At 34.6% G+C, this 20,393-nt stretch overlaps 1 protein-coding gene across 5 annotated transcripts in view; it reads left to right on the plus strand.

Annotated features, from left to right (window-relative positions):
* The window catches only part of ICE1 (interactor of little elongation complex ELL subunit 1), a 64,896-nt gene that overhangs the window by 13,554 nt on the left and 30,949 nt on the right, over window positions 1-20,393 (plus strand). For 4 of the 5 annotated variants that reach the window (XM_037798826.1, XM_037798829.1, XM_037798828.1 and 1 more), the window contains exons 2-10: window positions 4,940-4,998; window positions 5,599-5,633; window positions 8,021-8,039; window positions 8,819-8,930; window positions 10,967-11,046; window positions 12,140-12,177; window positions 14,104-14,186; window positions 14,396-14,435; window positions 14,539-14,595. In XM_037798826.1, coding sequence (XP_037654754.1) covers window positions 4,940-4,998; window positions 5,599-5,633; window positions 8,021-8,039; window positions 8,819-8,930; window positions 10,967-11,046; window positions 12,140-12,177; window positions 14,104-14,186; window positions 14,396-14,435; window positions 14,539-14,595 — 523 coding nt within the window. The remainder of the gene's footprint in view (window positions 1-4,939; window positions 4,999-5,598; window positions 5,634-8,020; window positions 8,040-8,818; window positions 8,931-10,966; window positions 11,047-12,139; window positions 12,178-14,103; window positions 14,187-14,395; window positions 14,436-14,538; window positions 14,596-20,393) is intronic. The other variant, XM_037798827.1, reaches the window with a different exon arrangement.

Raw genomic sequence — 20,393 nt, forward strand, 5'->3', positions numbered from 1 at the left:
GCAGTCTCCCCCCCCCCCCCCCCCAATCCCTGGCCCCTGGTAACCTCTAATGTACTTTCTGTCTCTATGGGTTTGCCTATTTTGGACATTTCATATTGAATGAAATAATCCTTGGCCTTTTGTGACTGGTTGCTTTTACTTGGCATGTTTTCCATGTTCATATACACATCAGTATTTTGTTTCTTTTCTTTGTCAAATAATATGTCATTGTATGGGTATTTATTTTGTCTGTTCATCAGTTGGTGGACCTTCAGTTTATTTTCACTTTTTCGCTATTGTAAATAATGTTGCTCTGAACATTTGTCTACAAGTTTTACATGGACATATGCTTTCCATTCTTTTGGGTGTATAACTAGGAGTGGAATTGTTGGATCATATGGTATCTGTTTAACATTTTGAGAAACTGCCAAACTGTATTCTAAAGTGACTGCACAATTTTACAATCTTACCAGCAATAATATGAGGGTTCCAGTTCCTCCATATGCTCATCAACACTTCCTATTGTCTGTCCTTTTTGATTTTAGCTATTCTGATAGGCGTAAGTTCATGTTTTTAATTTTAAAGAGCGGTTTTTTTTTTTTTTTTTCCCCCTTGATTTCCAAGAGCTCTGAATATTCCTTTTAAAAATAGTTTCCTATTTTCATTGCTTGGATACTTGAACTTTTGTCTCAGATCATATAAAGTGTTTGACATTTTTTCTTAGTTTTTGTTTCCTCCAAGTTGCTTTTGCTTGTTTTGTTTCTTTCATGATGCAGGTTTAGCTGATGTTTGGAAGTCCTTGGTTCATATTATGGCTGATATGCTGGCAGGATGCTGAATGCAAATGTGTATCTGGACTCTGCACATCATTGCAGGATGGTCTGGTTGGGCCATTGATGATTGAAGAAGGTCAGGTGTCAGTACCTTTAGATCTTATTGCTAGGCTGTTAGATTTCCTCAGCAGGCTCTTCCTGTCTCCTGCCTAGAGGACAAAAGGACCACTGGCCACTTTTGGGGGGCCTTGGGCCAGTCTCAGCATTCTGTGTGCACAGGTCTCCTTAATCCCTGTTTTGGAGACAGTGTACTTGTGTTCGTGGTATTCCAGTTCAGAGACTTTCAAAAAGCAGAATGCCTCCTGCCAGGGAGAGGATGGGTAATTTCTCAGAGCCATGCTGGAAAGTTGGGATGTCTGGGTTAAATGCTTATCCAAAAGCTTGCAGCCAGTTCTTGTCTTAGTGCCATCCCCCTTCATCTTCCTCTGAGAGGAACCTGGTGTCACAATTCCCAAGCTTGTTGAAGTTTTTCAGTATAAATTGAGTTTGTTCTCACTTATTTCTGTTGCTGATTTTCTTTGTTCTGCTAAGGCAATCCTCTTGAATCTGCTTTCCAACTTTCATCTGTTTTAACCCGTTTTACTCATCTTTGAGGCAAAAAACCCTTGACTAGTTTTAGCTGGTTTTCAGGAGGGAGTAAAATGAGATACATATATCTGCTCTGTTATCCAGACATCTGCTCGCTCTCTGTTTTTCTTTTCTCTGTCACTGCCATTTGGTCATTGTTGTTTTCCAGTCTGGGCTGAAAATGGGCAGTGGGCACAGCGATTAGGGCACACTGCCATCAGCCAGCTCTGCTCCTTTGTCTAAAGTGACTTACCCCCTTCGTACCTCAGTTGCTTCATTTGTGAAATGGAGGAAATAATTGTGTATGCTTCAAGGTATCACAATAGTTAAACAAGATACTGCAAAAAAACATGTCTGACTCCTGGCACAAGTAAGTGCTCAGTAGTTGTGGTGTGTTTCTGAGCAATGACTAACCTGAGGCTGGAATACCTTGGTCTTGTGATGAAGTGCCTAGGTACGGGTTCTGGAGTCCCTGGGAGGAGGCCCTCAACTCATGACCGTACTTCGGACTGTAGTTCTGTGTCTGCAGGAATGCTCACTAACAAACACAACTGCAGCTGCTGGGCTAAGGGAGTTGAGTGAGAAGAGATCCTAGAAAAAGGGAGCTCCTGCATCAGGATAGAGAAAATCCTATTATACATTAAATAAATGGGATCTATTTAATAAACACATGAAACACATGTAAACATGTGCAGGGAAAAAAAAAAAAAACGCGTGAGAGAGAGAGAGAGACAGAGACTAGCTTTGGTCTCTTATTTGTAGTGCAAGTTCTAGGACAGTAGAGGAATGTCTGATGGAAGAGGATGGTAATTCAGCAACTCTCTACCTAGCCAAGTGTTCAGGTGTGGGAGTGTTCAAGGTTCACGTCCTCTGTACACTTTTGTACAAATTACTCGTAAACCATTCCAGAAACTAGAAAGACGGGGAAAGCTATTAGACTCATTTTATGAGCCATGTACATTTTTTAAGAAAACTGGACAAAGACAGCACAAGAAAAGTATGGACTAATATCACTTACAAACATACATGGGGGAAAAAAAACCTAAATAGACTATTAGGGTTTAAAAGTAGCAGTGCATTTAAATTAAAAAAAAAATGATTACATCATATTCAGTTATTTTATCCCAGGAAGGCAAGGCCATTTCAACATTAGAAAATGTATTGTAATCTACCTCATTAATAGATAAAAGAAAAATTTATACATTTAAACTAAATGGATGCAGAATTTTTTTGATTAAGTTTAATATTTATAAATGATTAAACTTCTTAAGAAGCAAACTATGTATAGAAGTTTCATAACATGATTAAAGGGATATCAACCAGAAACCTAGAACAGAGCATATTTTAGATGAAATTCACCCCTATTATTTAACATTGTGCTGAGGTCTTAGCCAATTCAGGAAGACAAGGACAAACTTGAAGCATTAGTAAGGAAAGGATGCTACTATCATTGGTGGATGAGATCATTGTTTACATAGAAAATCCAAGAGAATCTGCAGAAAAATTATTTAACACACTGCTGGATTGGTACAACAACTATTTTATTTAGCTTTTTGCATCTATGTTCACAAGTGGTATGAGGTGAAAAGATACACTAGTGATAGAAACAAAAGTTACCTTAGAATCTAATCTAACCAGAGATGTAGCAAACTTGCAAAGAGGAAATTAGGGCCATAAAAATTGGAAACAAAAAGAAAAAATTGTCATTGTATGTACCTATAGTATCAATTTTCTTTTTTTACACACTTGCCAATACTCTAATCAGTTTGTTATAGTGGATGAGAAGGATATCTTTGTTATTTTAATTTGCACTTTTTCTGATGCCAGAAAAGGTAGAAAGCCTTTTTTAATGTCTGTTTGCCAGTCCAGATTCTTCATCTTTTGAAAATTCCTATCTTTTATTCTTTCCACCCACTGGTATACTTGTATTCTTATAATTGATTTATAGGAATTGTTATGGTTACTTTGTCTCATATTTTATAAATGATTCCTTCAAGGCTATCATATTTCTGTTATTTACTTTTATAGTGTCCACTGCCATAAGAAGGTTAAACTATTGACATAGTGAAATATCAATAAAGTTGTGCCAATAACATTAACAGGCTATTAATAGAAGAAAAAATATGAATGACCAGATGAAGGAAGAATTCTCAATCTCAGTAATGAAGAAAATGTAAATGAAAATTTTCCTGTATGATTCTCAAAGATGTGTACCTGTCACTAATGCAGAGAGCTGGTGAGGTGACTGGAAGCACAGAAACATAAACTTGAGTGAGGGTTGATAAATTTTTATGGAGGGCTGTCTGGTAATATGTCAACATTAAACATAAACATATAAAAATACTTCATCTTTGGTCCAGTCATGCCACTGTTGGGACATTATGCTAAGAGAAAATTAGAAGTGCCTCGTAGAGGAAGGGACAAGGAAATTCATTGTAAATTGGTAATAGACTGAAAAGAACCTAAATGTCCTTTTATAGAAAATTGGCAAGCTGAGTACCTTTAAGTGTATTTACATATGCAGTAACAATTTTAAAAGGATAATGTTCACACTTTAAGAGTGCTTATTGATAGGTGGTGGCATTACCAGAGAAGCTACTTTTTACTTTATACAACTTGCATGTGTGACTTTTTGTTTTAACAGATGTATTACATGTATAACTACAAAGAAAATGCAACCATTACTGTGAAGGGAAAATTATTGTACATCTCAGAGTTACTTTGGATTATCTAGAAAAAAGACATTTTTGAAATAACCATTGAAAATAGAGCACAGCCTGCATGATATTATTGAACTATTTTGTTAGGTGTGAAAAGGCTCTTGTGGCAATGATTTTTAAAATATCTTTACTTGTTGGAGTCACAGTCTGAAGTGCTTGCTGATGAAAAAAAGGAGATGGTAAAGGAAATAAAGCAGTTAGAGAAGGAAAAAAAATCAGTTTTTATATCATAGTAATGTTTTTAACAGTGTAACAAACAATGTTTTCCCTTTTAAGTTGATTGCAATAATCCAAATTTGTGGTTGCTTCCTAAATTGTGATATAGGTCCTTATAAAATCAATTTTTAAACATGATTTTGGCCCTGTTTTAATATTCCTATTATTTTCCCCCTTGTTTTTATTTTTAAGTTTTCATTCTTTTGTTATAATTTTGTGTCTTTGGGAAGTCTTAAATCCTTTCAGAAACAACATAGGGTGAATATGTTAACTGTTAACATAATCGGTTAGCTAAAAGAATTACCATGCAGTGAGCACTCACTGTGTGCGGAGCACTCACTGTGTGCGGAGCACGCACTGGAAGAGCATCCTGTTTGCTCCTCACAAGCGCCCTGCCCCGAGGGAACTCTGGGGTGCTGCTGGAGGGGGACTCAGAGAGGGGAGATGAGGGGTCCCAGAGCACTGTGTGTTTACGTGCCTGTGAGTAATGGATCTGCCCGATTCTGTGTTTATGACATCTGGTAAACTGTTTTTGATAGATAATGTTGCATACAGCAGTATATAGAAAATAATTATATATGTTATAAAAACAAATACCTGACTGTAGCATTCTTTTTCTTTCAGAATTTAAACGAGTATGTTGATGCATTAATTACATTGAAACAAAAAATTATTAATACAGAGTAAGTATATTTGTATGTACTTGATAGAACTTTGTAGACCTAACAGACTGACTTAAGTAGGTGGTAGTTTTAGTCCCTTGGGGCTGAAATGAGAACTTGAGGTTGTCATCTGGAGGTCTTCTTGGTGCTGCTGCTGATAAAACTACTTGTGAGCCACATCGGCAATAAGAACCTTCTGGTAGCCGTTCACAGACCTTTAAAAGAAGGCTCTCGGGTCAATAGGACAGTTTTTTTTTTTTTTGCTAAAGTTGATTTTTTTTCTTGAAGTTTTTTCTGTCCTCTAAGCCTTCCTAGACTCAAGGTATACAAGGTATTTCATAGCCATAGAGTGAGATCTAATTAAGTTTTTTTTTTAATTTACTTTATAAAAGTCACATGAATTTATAGGCCTAGATATTAATTAGATCAAAGAGATTTAAAAATTTCAGTGCAGTGCTTTACAAAACTTTAAGCTGATGTATATGTAATATTAATTTGGCATAAATTTGTTGCAGGAAACCTAGGGAAACAGGGCACCCTGCATGTTTTGAAACATGATTTTAACATAGTATATCTCTAGATTATAAAAAACTGAACTAATTTTTCTTTTCTTTGTTGCAGTAATTTGTTAACAGAATATCAGAAGAAATGTGATGATATCCTTTAACTGGCTTCTTTGCATTTATTAATTAATATTTATAATTTCTTAAAGAGTTGTGAGGCTTTTTTTTTTCGTAGTTATCTTTTGGAAGATGGTATTTATTGGCTCAAGTAGGGAGCAGTTCCCATTAGTACAAGAAGCAACTAGTCCTTTCACTCTTTTTTCAATACGTATTTAATGATAAGTTCTTAGATAAGGAGCCCTGCAGTCTTAATTTTGATTTTGTCATTGATTCTGATTTTCTTAAGGTCGCAAAAGCTTTTTAGTGGGTAGATCTTTCTCATTTGTAGCGAGGATGCAGACATGTTCTTCAAGTGCAGAAACCAGGTGAAACAGAATATGATGCCGTCGAAGTGTTATTTTGGGATCTCTGCGAGAAGTACACTCTGGTAACATTTATTCAGAAGAGTGGGCAATTGACCTTTGTCAGTTATTTTTGTGATTTGTTGAGAATTAATGTATATATCCAGAGTCATGTAATTTAATTTTAAAATCATGGGATAGCTCTTGGGCATGCACAAAACAGTTATAGGACTGAATTAGCTTCTGATTAACTATTTTCTTGGTAGTGGAAAAATGTGTATAATTGATCCTTTCATATTTTGTGATGATGATAGTTACCCTGAATTAAATTTCTTCAATAAAAATACAAATTTTCTCCAATAAAAATAAGCACACATATACAGTTTAGGGATTCACTGAAGTTCAACTCCAGCTTCAGTATTGGGCCAGATTCTGCTCTTCATCTTTGGCAATAACCTAAACTTTGCTTCAGTGTTATTTCTGGCATCCCTGAATGTATATGTGGTCAGTGATTGTTTGTTTTGGTACCATCATCTCTAATTTGTGTGATGAGAGTAACAAAATCAGGGCATGTCATTTAGGTTTAAAAATATAGTTCATTAAAATTCTCATGTGCTTTGTTGAAACTATCAGTCCGTTTAACTATAAATGTGTATTATTGCAACAGTAATTTCTTTAATTTGGTGATTGTGAAAGTTGTTATTAGTACTAAATTATTACTGCTTTTAAGTAGCTAAATAGCAAAATAGTTATTAATTCTAATACTAAGACTGTTCTGTATCCTTTTTTGAATAAATGGTATAAACCTTTTAGGTAATTACAGCTCTAATCTAACAAGGAAATTATTATTTTACTCTTATAAAATTTGGCAACAAAAATTTAAAAATAAATATTATTAGAATAATTTTTAAAAACTGATTAAAAATTTTGATCATTCTTGAAATCCACAAGTTCATCCTGTGATGTGATAATCACCTTTGGCGTCAGTTACAGATAAATTTTGAGTTTTTAAAAACTCATTTGACTTTTGCCCCAAATGTGTATTTGTTGTACCTCAAATATGCAGTAGTTTGCTCTGCAACTTGAAGTGCCTGTGTCGGATGTTTCATAGGGCCTTCTCATATAGCTTGGTTCCTTTCGCCACTGAAAGAGCAGTAGATTTTCTCCATTTTTTCCCAGATGGGAAAGTTATTTCTTCAATAACTACACTATGCTGAGTAGTAGTATTATTTCTGCTCCTTATTTTTTGTGTGTAATTCTGACCATTTATTGATAATTAGTACTTCCTTCTAAAGGGCAGAGAGTGTATCTTATTTCACCAGATATTTAACTTTTTTATATTGCAAAGACTGCTGTAGTTTAGGATATCCTGAATAAATACAGTTCTTGACCTTGAGAAGCTTACATTCTAAAAGAGAAAGATACGGGCTTTTTTTTTTTTTTCAGAGATTTGCCATATTGTGACTTATAAGTAGAGGAGATGAAACTTAAATAAAAGGAATTATTTGCTATCTTAGAATATTTTGCTGGCAACATGAGGTGGGAAATGATATCACATTGTATAAATTATACAAATTGTGTAAATTATAAAAATGAGGGATTGACTTGATTTTATGGTTTCCCTGAATTCCTTTTCTTGTTATTCATTAAGAGTAGTTACATATGGTGCTAGTAAGTACATAACTCTTGTTTGCTGTGATTTTTCCCTGGACTATTTTAGAAATGAAGGACAGGTTGTTTGGGGATTCTCAATATACAAGAATCAAGATATTTTCCATTTGTTTTTTATTGCTTTGTCTTTATTCTTGTAATTTAATTTCAGTAATCATATGTTTATTCACAGGGCTTTTTTTTCTAATTTAGAGAAATAGATATTTTGACTTCTGGTACGTCATAACTCAGTACAAAACTTTATTGGTGTATTATAAATGGAATTTTGAAAATCATTTTCTAGGACTTATGATCTTGCCTTTATATACACTGAACACACAGATTGTTACAACTAATTAAAAAGTGAGTTTTATCTCCAGAAAAGTATCAGTAGATAACATGTTCAGAATATTCTTTAACAAGTTTTACAGCTACAGTTTGCAAGAAGGTAAGCCAATTATTTAATCATTGATTTGTGGTAGACATTTTACCAGCCTAGATTTTTAAATATATTCCAACAAAATGCCACATGGATTTGACTCCTAGAATGTTGCTACAATGCTCATAATAAACAAAGATGCACAGTTTCTTTAATATCAAATTGTTCAAGTGAATTTATTACTAAGGTCTTAAACTATGGTCTGGTATTTTACTTTTAAGTAACTTACTGACCACCTTGCCATTGAGATGAAGCTTATTGCTGTCAAATTGCATATGTGAATTGGGCTATTTAAAATGTGGTTGTTTATCTTGAGTTATTTTGAACAATTTTAAATAGATCTTCTTAAAATTTTGGCAATGCTTCATCCACTGATTGCATTTATCACTTACAAGAAGGCAAAACTTGGTTATAAGCAGAGGGTACAAATTTACCTATCATTTAGTTTGAATAAATGGGAATGAGTTCAAGATTGGAAGAGCCAGGTTATTGGGCATGTCATCCTTTAACATATTCTCAAGCAGTGTGAGAAGCTATTGTAATTGCTTCTCAAGCTGCTCTTTCGTATACTTTTACTAAATTATGGCCTATAGTGCCAAAAAAAAGTAAAAAGCAATTTGAAGATCATGTTGGTACAAATAGAGGGAATGCATTGAAACAGAAAATATTTTTCATTCTTTTTAATCCCCCAAGTTAGAAATAAAATCTGAAATCACTAGAGTAAGATACATTTAATAATTTACTGTAATACTTTTATGTAATCATGTTTGCACATTGTCCGTTTCTAGAGAGAATAGTACTCTGCATCACCAAGTGGAACAGATGCTTCAAAAAATTTCTCCTCTGCAGAAATGTCAGGAAGAACTGGGATCTTTGAAAGCAGAGCTGGAAGAGAAAAAGGTACGGAAAGTCATTTTCCTACCAAGGTTTATCTTCAATCAATAAGGATCTGCTTATGTCCTATAATTGGGATAAGGTTTTATGTGTTAAGAAAGGAAATAATTGCTAGTCAAGACTCCTTATATTACTACATTTAGAGGACATTGAGGCGGTTTGGTCTTTACAGTAATTACTAGCTCTCCAGTACTGTGTTGTTTATTTTTGAGAGGATCAGTAGAGGAACTTTCTAGTGTGCATTTTTGTGGTGTGGTGTGTCCTGCCTTGATTTGTCATTACTTGTTTTCTCATGTTTTCTTTGCCTGAAGCATAAAGCAGTGTGATCAATTCAAACTTAAGGGTAGAGAAATTAGTGTATGTTTGTGTGCAAGTGTGTATGTGTTGGAGAAAATGAGTGTGCACACATTTCATTTTTTCTGGGGCACTGTCTAGAAAGTGGTGGATAAAGCACTTGGGCCTCTGTTTTGATGGAACTTAATTGCAGAAGGCTTTGAGTCAAGATGTCCTTTAAATAACCCACTTTTATTATTCATAAACTAGTCAATGCTTTAAGCAATATGTGTATATATATTTTTTTACCTCTCTAACCCTGCCAGATTCCATTGCTCCTTTTTTTTTTTCCTTTGGATTTCTTTTAAAAATAATTGTAAATGTTTAATTTCTTATGGTTTCTCATTTTTAAGTGAGAGATACCCAAGTGAGAGTCCTTCAAAAAATATATCAGATGCTCTTATCAGAAGTGTAAGGGGTAGAAGTTATTTGCTTTACCCAGTTGGTGAGGTGTATGTGGTCTTTTCTGTGGTGTTAATTGCATTGAAATGGAGCATTGGGAGAAGGTACCTACCTCAGATAGGAAAAATCTAATAAATTTATCTTTTAATGAAGGTTGTTCTCCTTTTCTAAATCAAGTTGTAGTAAAACAATTCATTTAAATGCTGTATACTCGTTTTTTTTCTATATAAATTTTGGTTTGCTCTTTATGGGAATCTTAGAGAATTCATGGCTATTACAGATAACAAAATCTGAATCCAATAAAGTGAGATGATACACAGGCAGAAGATAAGTCGTAGCCAATCTGGATTGATTCTTGGCTCCTTGACCTGTTCTCTAGATTCTTTTCATGACAGTATATTTGCCTCTTGGCTCTTGGTCTTCCTCAGCTCGTGCCATGTTAGCATGACTAGTGCCACTGCGAGGGCTAAGGACTTAACATGTTGTTTAGCGATTTGTTTTCCTATTTCTATAGAGTTCTTTATCATATATTGATGCAGTGAAATTAAAGACACAGCCACACTATTGAATTGCAGCTAGCTCTGACTATACAAGAATCCCTTCAGCCTTATCTAAGAGGAAGCATGAACTTTGGTGTCAGTTCTTAAAGACAGACCGTATATAGTCATTCACTATTACTTTGCAAGAAGAAGCTTGCCTGTTTGTCATACTCTCAGATTTCTCATCTGTAAAAAAGGGATAATTAAGTTCATTCTTTGGAGTGGTTGAGCTTAAAGGAATATCATATACATATAATAACATAAACCTTAATAAGAATTCTTTCCCATTCTATAGTGGCTGTCAGGATATATACATCAATCAGTGGTCATGCATTTTTTCCAGTTATCATTAATTATAATGATGTGTTTAATATTTTTGCATAGTAGTAATAATGATAGCAAATATTTATTAAGCTCAAAGTTTCTTGAGATTATATGCAGTTGCAGGTGGTTGAGAAAAAAGGTATTAGCTATTTTCATATTTAAACGCAATTACTAGGAAGATTTAGGATTGCCTTAAAATTAATATATTGTTTTAAATTTCATGGACCTTGTTTAATTGTACTGTTAATCACATAACATCTGTTAAGGATCCAGTTACCATCCATTAAAATGTTCCATGAATTGTATTTTGGTTTCCTACCTGATTATATCTATTCATTTGGTTAGTTTTAGGCTGTGAAATGAATAATTGGGCTTATCAAGGGTCAAAATAAGTTATGATTATCAGTGACTTTCATATTGTTTATATATCTATTTCTTTTTTAGAGCTCTCTTAAATTGTATCAGGATACCCATCAGGAGATATGCTCGTGTAAAGAGAAGAATGCCTTGAAAAGTGATGCTCAGTAAGTGTTTTTTAAAATTACTTTAGAAATAGAGTTTTCATCTGTAAAAAACAGATAATCCGTAAATCAAGTAGTGGTTTTTCTTTACTCGCGTCTTTGCATTTGTTGGCCATGATTAGCCATGTAATCTTGAACTACTTAGTCACTCAACCTTGGTTTCCACATCTGTAAAATGGCTATAATACCTACTTTGAAGGGTTATGGGAGGTTTAAATAAGCCCTTATATGTTAAAGGTCTGGCACTAAGAAAGGACTCCATAAAATTTTTTACATCTCTGTGTGTGTGTGTGTCTCTGTATCTGTATCTGCATGCATGTGTACCTGTGTGTTTAAAAACATAACCTAGTGACTCCTTTCTGTCTCCAGTACTTTAACAGATAACATACTGAATGTCTTTGTTAGCATTAATAAAAAGTCATTCAAAAGTATCCAATTGATGTTTTTGAGGTTTAATACTATATTAATATTAATCAAAAATAAACTTGTGAGCTACACATCCCAAATTTTAATTTAATGTAGATATGCTACAGCGGGGACTCAGAAAGTCTTTCCCCGAGAGTTATCTAACTTGTCTGATTTTCAGAAATCCATTTTAAAACCAGTGCAGTTCTCAAGCCATTACCTATAAAGTAGTATTGTTAACAGTAGTGCCATACTCTGGGGGGTGTGGGAATCTGTGTGCACGGCAGATGCGTGCATGCTCCCAAAGCAACATTGATTGGTGCCAGACTGAGCTGCCTGGTTCACACGTGAGGCACCTGGAGCTCAGGGAAGTTAAGTGACTTGCTTACGATCCCAGATGTGGAATGACAGAGCTTGGATACGACCATATTGTGTTTCACACAAAAAAGACGGAGATTTCTATAGTTCATTTTAGAAATAATACACGTTAAATGGTATACTATTCATTCTTAGGTTTACTTAATTTCAGAATAATTGCTTGTAATTTCAGTTGATGTATGACCCTTATAGTAATTAGAATTCTGTTACATATCTTAGTAAATTTTTAAAAATATGTACCACATATCATAATGTGATTTTTTTCTGTCATATTATCTCTTAACCATTTAATTTAATGTAATTTTATTTTTAGGAAGAAAAAATTGGAAGCCAAGGTGAAAAAGCTGGAAGGTACTTGGCACTATTGTAATTTGGCCAGTGAAAGTCATTCATAATTGTACAAATCATTTGTAACTGTACAAGGTTATAGTACTTGATCAAATAGTTCACTGTGGTTTTTGATGGTGCATTCCTGGATGCCTGCCTGCATTAAGAGTTCTGTTAGGAAAAAGTGTGAATACTATACATATCTCAGTTATCATATAGTAACAAGTAAAGTAATATGGCAAAACCTTGGAATATTGTTGCACTCAAGTTAATAGATGCTAATGCTTTTGCTATAAAAAGTAGCAATTAATGAAAGGATTTAATTTTGAAAGTTGAATCTCCTGGGACTTTCCTATTTTTTTCTAATGAAATAAGTGGTTAGTAGAAAAACTTACTACTTTTAGTATCAAGAAATTTGATGTACTTAGATAGTTATGACGTGTCCATAGAAAGAGACATGTCTTTACATAGGTTTGCCTTACATGGAGTTTGTCAAGTTTGTACCTCACCCTCCCCCTACTCCACCCTTTCATTGGGGCTTCTAGTCTCTGCTGAGTAGGCCAATTGCAGAATATATTAAGTTCTCACCTTTCAGCTCAGGAATCTGTAGGAAATGAAATGAGATCTTTTCTTTTCTTCCTCCCCCTTCATGGGGGTGGGACAGGGACATAATGCTGGGGTGGAGGTACGCGAGGCTGCACTGGACTCGTCCCTGGCACACGTTCTTTAATGCTGGCGCCATCATGTGTCCCATATACTGTGCATCCTTGACTCTGGTATTTGCCACTTCCTTGAGTTGATGATGTTCTGTAGAGAACTAAAGTGTGAAGGAAGAATTTTTATTTAGATTTTGTTGGATCAGGATATATAGAATAGTAGTTCCTGAAAATATTTCTAGTCACTAATATATCTGGATTGAGGTAAATTTTTTAGACTTAAACTCTATAATTAATTTGTAATGATTTTTCCACTGATTTGTCTGTTGAACAAACATGACAGTAAGTAAATATGACATTACTGTGTTCTTTTTAAGTATTGCTTTCTCAGTGTGTGGAGACAAGTCTCTTTTTAAGGAAGTGCTCATAAAGCAAGCATATATGCAGCTTTTAAAACAGACTTTCTTTGAAGCAAAAATGTAACCTGTGTTTTCCAGTTAACAAAAACATTTTTCCCTAGTAAGTAATATGATACAATAATTGGTTAAAGAAATAATCAGGCGTGTTAGTGTAGTCAGGAGAGGATTTCTACGCTGGTGTTTTGCAGGATTTTGTTTTCCCCTATAGCAAGTGTTGTATGAAGCCTATTCATGTAAAGTCAACACTGGTCAGATTCTTAATAGTATATATAGACCATTTTGTGCTTCACAGCTAAAAACAGGAGTGAAAAGTTTGCTGGTGGTTCAAAAAAAGGGCTATACAAATATCTAAGAGATAAAATCTATAGTTAGGGAAGGGAATTACAGAGAGAAGTAACTATAGCCATAGTACTATATCTACAGTATATATCTATAGTAAGCACTGGGGAGATGGATTTCCTTCCAAATGAAGGGAATGGACTGAGGTGTATGGTGGGATAAAATCATAGTTCGCTAAAATCTTTAAAGCTTTTAAGATTACTGGTTATTAAAGTGAGATAAACAAGGGACTCCATGGCATCTTCCTCTCTAAAGGCTGAATGCGTTGGATTCTCACCTGGCTCAGAACAGTTTGGGATTGCTGGGCCCAGATTGGAGTGGATTTGTAAGGCATTTGTCTGCCAGTTCTGTGGTTTTATAATTGATGGTTAAAATGAAAATATTCCTGGACTCTGCTTAACTCTGATAAAATACTGAAGGAGCAGTTAATTTTTCACATTTGTTTTAAAGTTTAAGAAATGAAAAAACAATTAATAGATTTACTAGAGTTGGTAAATTGTTTTTCTCCCTCTGTTACTTCATTGTACTCTTTAAAGAGGCTGCCGTCAAGCAAATTCAGGACTTCAAGCAACTGAGGAATGAAAAGAAAGTACTGGAAAAGGAATTTAAGAAGACACAGGTAATATTGAAACAATGTGCACACATTTACAATCCTAGTTTCAGGGTGTCTGTGGTGTTCTCTGTGTATTTCAACGTGTCCTCACTCATGGAGGAGCCAGGGATGAGAATAGTCCAAACTTCCTGTTAAGCTGCCCCGCTTTTACATTTGGTTCAGAAGGGCTGCACTCCTTATCCATTATAAACACTGTTAGTGTTTTGTTTTAACAGGAAAGGCTTGATGAGTTTTCTAAACAGAAAGATGAAAAGGGTGAGTATTCAGTTAATGCCTATTTTAAAATTGTGTTTTGACATGCAGTGTGTGTGTATATATATGTACTTATCTTTTAATATTTTTCCCCACCTGATTTTAGAGTTGAGACATATTGGAACACAAATTTCAAGTGATTCATATGGAAGCATAGATAAAAGTGAGTATACTGTAAATTTTGTTATAATTTCTGTGTATTACTTTCAGTGATTTGGGAGGCTGTTACAAATTTTGCTGTTACAAATTTCATGAAAATGTCACATCTTAGCAGATGTTTCATGTCAGAAGAAACTAATTTATTTGTGTCTTGATAGATCTTTTTATTTTATCAGCTTGAACTTATAAAACAATGTAGTGAATGAATGAGTCAGAGAGCAGTATTGTTAAGAAAAACTAGAGTTATAATTTCTACACTTTTCAGTGAATAAAGACAGATAGTTTCCTTCAGTTCCCATTTACTAATTTAATTTGTTAAATTTCTTAGATACCAAATGTATTAAAACATGTTAAAGTCAAGCAGGAAAACGGAAGACAGAAGAAGTTAGGGAAGGCCTAAAGTTACAGAAAAAAATGAAGTAGTAATAGCATAAGGAAAATCACATTTTATCATTGCGTTCATTACCTTTTAGATGGGAAATGGGCATTTTCACATTACTCTTTATTAACCATGCGACCCTTTACCATTTGTTCCTAACCTAAAAGGATTTCGTTTATCCTTTTGAGACAGATGATAAATTTCTGTTCTGCGTATCACAGAAGTTTATTGTCAGGATAAATTGAACATGTTTAATAAATAAATGATGGTATTTTCATGTCACTAATTCACATTGTTTCCTCCAAATGGAATGATTAGAAACACTAAATTTGTTTTGAGCAAATACGTAGTATCTTGTCAGAAGTTTCTTTTACTCTTTTTTTCCCCTTCCTTTAATGTTTTTTTTTTTTAAACTTAAGAGCACAAGTTCATCTCTTTCTTAGTTTAAGGTATTAACAGTTCACATCTTTCAGTTGCCTGGATTCTGATTTGCCGTTTATCACTATTGCTAATTTATAATTCCATGTGTTTTTTACTATATTCTTCCTACTCTTGTATCTGGAAAGTGAGACTTGGAGTAACAGTTCTGAGAGAAGAAAGGATTGACAACATTTTGCTTTCCAAACCAGCAGTCAGCTGTTGAAATCCATCATCTTCTCTTTTGGATAAGTGGATTTGTTTTAGCATCCTATTATTCCCAGACTGACTATTCAAAACAGCCCTCCTACATCCTTTCCACAATTGCTTGCCATCCCTACATTCTGTCTAATATTTTCTCAAAGAACTTACTACTCAGATAAAATTGTTTGTTGTTTTTTACCGTCATTATGAGGGCAGGAGTATTGTCTGTTTTACATTTTACTTTTTCCAGGTAAATAAATGAAATGTTTAGGAATTGCTGATTATTTACCTGTGGATTTCGATGGGTTTAATTCATCATTCTTAAATGTATCTTTGTCACTTTTTCCTGATAATACTGGACTTCTGAAAGAGATTTACAAGTTTGGCAGAAAAAGTATTGGATTGATGCCAATTTTAAAAAGCTGTGTCAGTGCCATATTTGTCTTTCCTTCCTTTCAATTCTAACAGATGATGGAAAATTAAAAATAGCTCTCCAGGATAGTTAAAAAGTTTACCACCAGTAGAGGAAATTCGTGAAGGAGTTGCAAGGCAGATAGTTATCAGTTAACTGGTGATGAAACCCAAGATTGCTGGGAACATAGCAGCCTTTAAGAAGCAATTTCCCTTGCAGAAGCCTCGCGTTTCCGCAAATAAGAGGTGGTAGGGACTGAGAAAAGGAGCAGACCATTAGCATTTGTTGGGTAATTGCATTAAGGAGTGAAAAAAATACCAATTTTCAGGTCCTCAGATTGTGGCACAAAGTTTAGTCCTCTGAAGTGTTAGTTGTGACATGGGAGGCAACCTGAGTGAGTGTGGATATCAGAAAATTGGATGATTTGCTTTGCAGGTTGGCCACTCCTGTTCCCAGAAAATGAGGTGCTTTTATACTCCGCATTAATCCTCACAACTTCATTCTCTTCCCTTGAAGGCAGGTTTCTCAGGTTTATGAAATGAGAACCTACATTTATTGCCAAAGAAATAGGACTAAAAATTTAGGCTGAAGAAATATACTCTGGCTAACAAAATTGTTCTGCTTAAACTCTTGTCTAAAACTTTGAGGAAAAGCAATGATGAGAAAGAAGGGCACCAAACTGAAGGAGAGGAAGAAAGTATTAAATTGTGAAAAAGAAGAAAACATTAAAAATTCAAACAGTACCTTTAGAGAAAGCCTGAGAACATGCTCAGAGGCTGCTGCTATGAAACTGAACCAGTTGAAGTTCTTGAAAATTAAAAATTTGATTGCAGAAATAAACCCGCTAGGAAGATTGGATTGCCAAATGGACAAATACGAGATTGATTAGTATACCAAGAGAACACAAACCATGGGTGTCTCTGGGAACACGGTGCAAAAGGACGAGTAAATAAAAAGTATTAGAGACAAATATAAGAATCTGGAGGATGGAGCTTAAAGTCTTAATATACGTGTATTAGGAATTCTCAGAGGAGAAAACAGAACTATAAAAGAGAAAAGGTGATCAAGGAATAATAGAAGGAATTTTCCCGGAGCAGAAAACAGATACAAGTATTCTTATTAAAAGGGCCTACTGAGTGTTGAATATGATTTTTGTCTAAAGATCTCCATCTCCAAGAAACAAAAAATTGAATATAGAGGGTTGGATAAAAATATTCCAAGCAAATGTTAGCATGAAAGCAGTAATATAAGGCAAAAATATTTAAAGACTAGAAATGTAATTATAGAGACTAAAAAGGAATATTTAGCTGATTAAAGATACAGTTCACCAAGAAGATACTGCTATCATGTACCTAAGAGCATGAAGCTATGTCAGGCAAAACTCTTGGAAATTCTAGGGTTGGGGATGGCCAAATCTATTGCCATTGTGGGAGACTTTGCAGATGAAATGGACCATTTTCTAGGAAAGCATACTCAGATTGATGCAGAATAATGTTAGAAACCGGACCAGAAGAAAAACTCAGAGGAAATTTTAAAAGATAAAGATGCAACGCCATAAAAGGTACAGGTAGTTTCTGGGTGAGCTCTATATAAAGCCTTCAGTAAAAAACTAACGTCTTTATTGTTACCTCATTTAAGAATGTAGAAAAATGTGTAATGCTTCCCACCTCATTCTAAATAAGAATAACATGCGGATAACTCCTTGAAACTCAGAACTCTGTCATTTTGGGATATAAGCTACACTAAACATAAATAAAAATTTAATAAGTCAGATCCATTAGTAATTTAGAATACAGAAAAATCATGACTTAAAGATTTATATCAGGAATAATAAAACAAATGGTCAAGAGAAAAATATTATCATCCCAGTTCAGCACCCATTCCTGAGGTAATAGAAGAACACATTTTGAACTTGAGAAAGGTGAAACATTAAATGAGAAGTCATAATAAATGTTAGGCTCCTGGATGTGAAGACTCAAGATGTAAATTTTCCTCAAATGTATTTATAAATAATATGGTCTCACTCAAAATCCCATTGAGGATTTTATATTGAAAATGAGAAACTGATGCTAACAGTTTATCTGAAAGAATAGATCTTCAGAATAATAATAAAATTTTTCAAAAGGAAAAACCTTTTTTCCTTTTTTGAAAAGGAAAAAATCTAACCTGTTAAAACATGTTTATAAAATGTAATTAAAGAAGGATACTATTGATACAAGAACTGGAAATCAACAAAGTAGAAAAGAAAGTCTAAAAATGTTCATATATGCCTTAGATTTTGATAAAGAAAGTGTTTAAAAGGATTGGGGCAAGGCATACTGGTCCAGTTTATCAAGATTTTATCTTCATGATGAGGTAATGAAGCCACATTGAAGATTTTGTTCTATTTTATTGGGAATGGCTTTTCCCCTTCCTCTGTCAGATTAGAGGTAACATGCTCAATTAGGTATATTTCTGGTTGATAGGCTCCATTACGAAAATAACTATTTTTCTTTTTTTTAAAGGTTCCTTGTTTTCTGCTGCTTGGGGTATACGTAATAAGCAGGGATCCTGGTCAGGTCATTAAGCAAAGGGGTTTTCAGTATTTGGAAGCAGGTTTTAGGGTAGGTTAAATCATAATGTAGATAAGCTTTTTGATCACAGCATTTTTGGAACTCAAAAATAACACATGTGCCTCACACACAGTGACAGTCAGAGGGCTGGGTTTGGCTCAGGTGAGGTTGGAAAAGTTTAACCTTCCAAACTTACATGTAACTGTGTCCTCCACATTTTTCTGGTCTGCATTCTGTGGACTTTAGTTTTTGGAGTGATGCAGTTTGCCAGCTTAAATGACGTCTTAAAAATTTGTGATTGCCTGGAGGTATTTTGGTCTAAAAGGTTGTTTTTTTCAGTCTCTCTGAAACTGGATTAAAGATTTCACTAATTTCAATAAGTGCTTAAGAAGTTAAGTTCAAGGAAACTGTGGTAGAACTTTGAGGAGCCCTGAACTTACCTAATACTTAAAAGTGAGACTTTTTTTTTTAAATTCATTTTTATTGAGATGTATTCATACACCATGCAGTCACACAAAGTATACATTCAGTTGTTCACAGTACCATTATATAATTGTGTGTTCATCACCAAAATTAATTTTTGAACATTTTCATTACCATACACACAAAAATAATAAGAATAAAAATTAAAGTGAAAAAGAACAATTAAAGTAAAAAAGAACACTGGGTGCCCTTTTTTTTGGCCCCCATTTTTCTGCTCATTCATCTATACACTGGACATTGTCACCCCTCATAAGCTACCTTTTTATACAATCGTGTTCAAGATTCATGGGTTCTGGGTTGTAGTTTGATAGTTTCAGGTATTTACTGCTAGCTATTCCAATTCATTAGAACCTAAAAAGGGTTGTCTGTGTTGTGCATAAGAGTGCCCACCAGAGTGACCTCTCGGCTCCTTTTGGAATCTCTCAGCCACTGAAACTTATTTCATTTCCTTTCACATCCCCCTTTTTGTCAAAAAGAAGTTCTCCATCCCACAATGCCGGGTCTAGATTCTTCCCCGGGAGTCATATTCCACATTGCCAGGGAGATTCACTCCCCTGGGTGTCAGATCCCACGTAGGGGGGAGGTCAGTGATTTCACCTGCCAAGTTGGCTTAGCTAGAGAGGGAGGGCCACATCTGAGCAACAAAGAGGCATTCGGGAGGAGGCTCTTAGGCACAATTATAGGCAGGCCTAGCTTCTCCTTTGTAGCAACAGTCTTTGCCAAGGGCATGTCCCGTGGTAGAGGACTCAGCCCATCAAACCACCAGTCCCCTATGTCTGTTAGCACCTCAGCAACCATAAAGGTGGGGAAGCCCAATACCCCTGAATTCTCCACCAGCTCCTCAAGGGGGCTCTGCATATTTTTTTCATTTTTTTTTTTTTTAATTAACTCTTTTTTTTTTAATTAAATATATCAAAAATAAAAAAAAAAATACAGTAAAAAGACATTTCAAACAAACATAACATAACCAGGGGGTAAGAAAAAGACAACTAACCTAAAATAACTACTACTAACCTAAAATAATTCAACATGTTCCTACTCTACCCCAAGAAAATAACCTAATATAGCAACATTTCTGTGAACTTGTTCCTGCCATACCCATCAGAAAAAAGTGAGACTAACTTTTAGCTGAATTTTAGTTATGTGGTTTTTCTTTTTATGTAAATTTGACCAGAAGCCGTTAATGAATGTTTTTTGCTTTGTTAGGTTTTCTTGGAATGTGTATACTTATCTGTGTTAAACAAGCTTTAAAACTGCAATTCAGTATTCTTAGTGTTATATGAATTTCATTAGGGCTGTCTTAGTTACAACTACCCTTGGCCTTTGAATGTCAATAGGTGTCTCTTACAATTTTA

This window comes from Choloepus didactylus, chromosome 11, assembly GCF_015220235.1.
Source record: "Choloepus didactylus isolate mChoDid1 chromosome 11, mChoDid1.pri, whole genome shotgun sequence".
Lineage (NCBI taxonomy): Eukaryota > Metazoa > Chordata > Mammalia > Pilosa > Megalonychidae > Choloepus > Choloepus didactylus.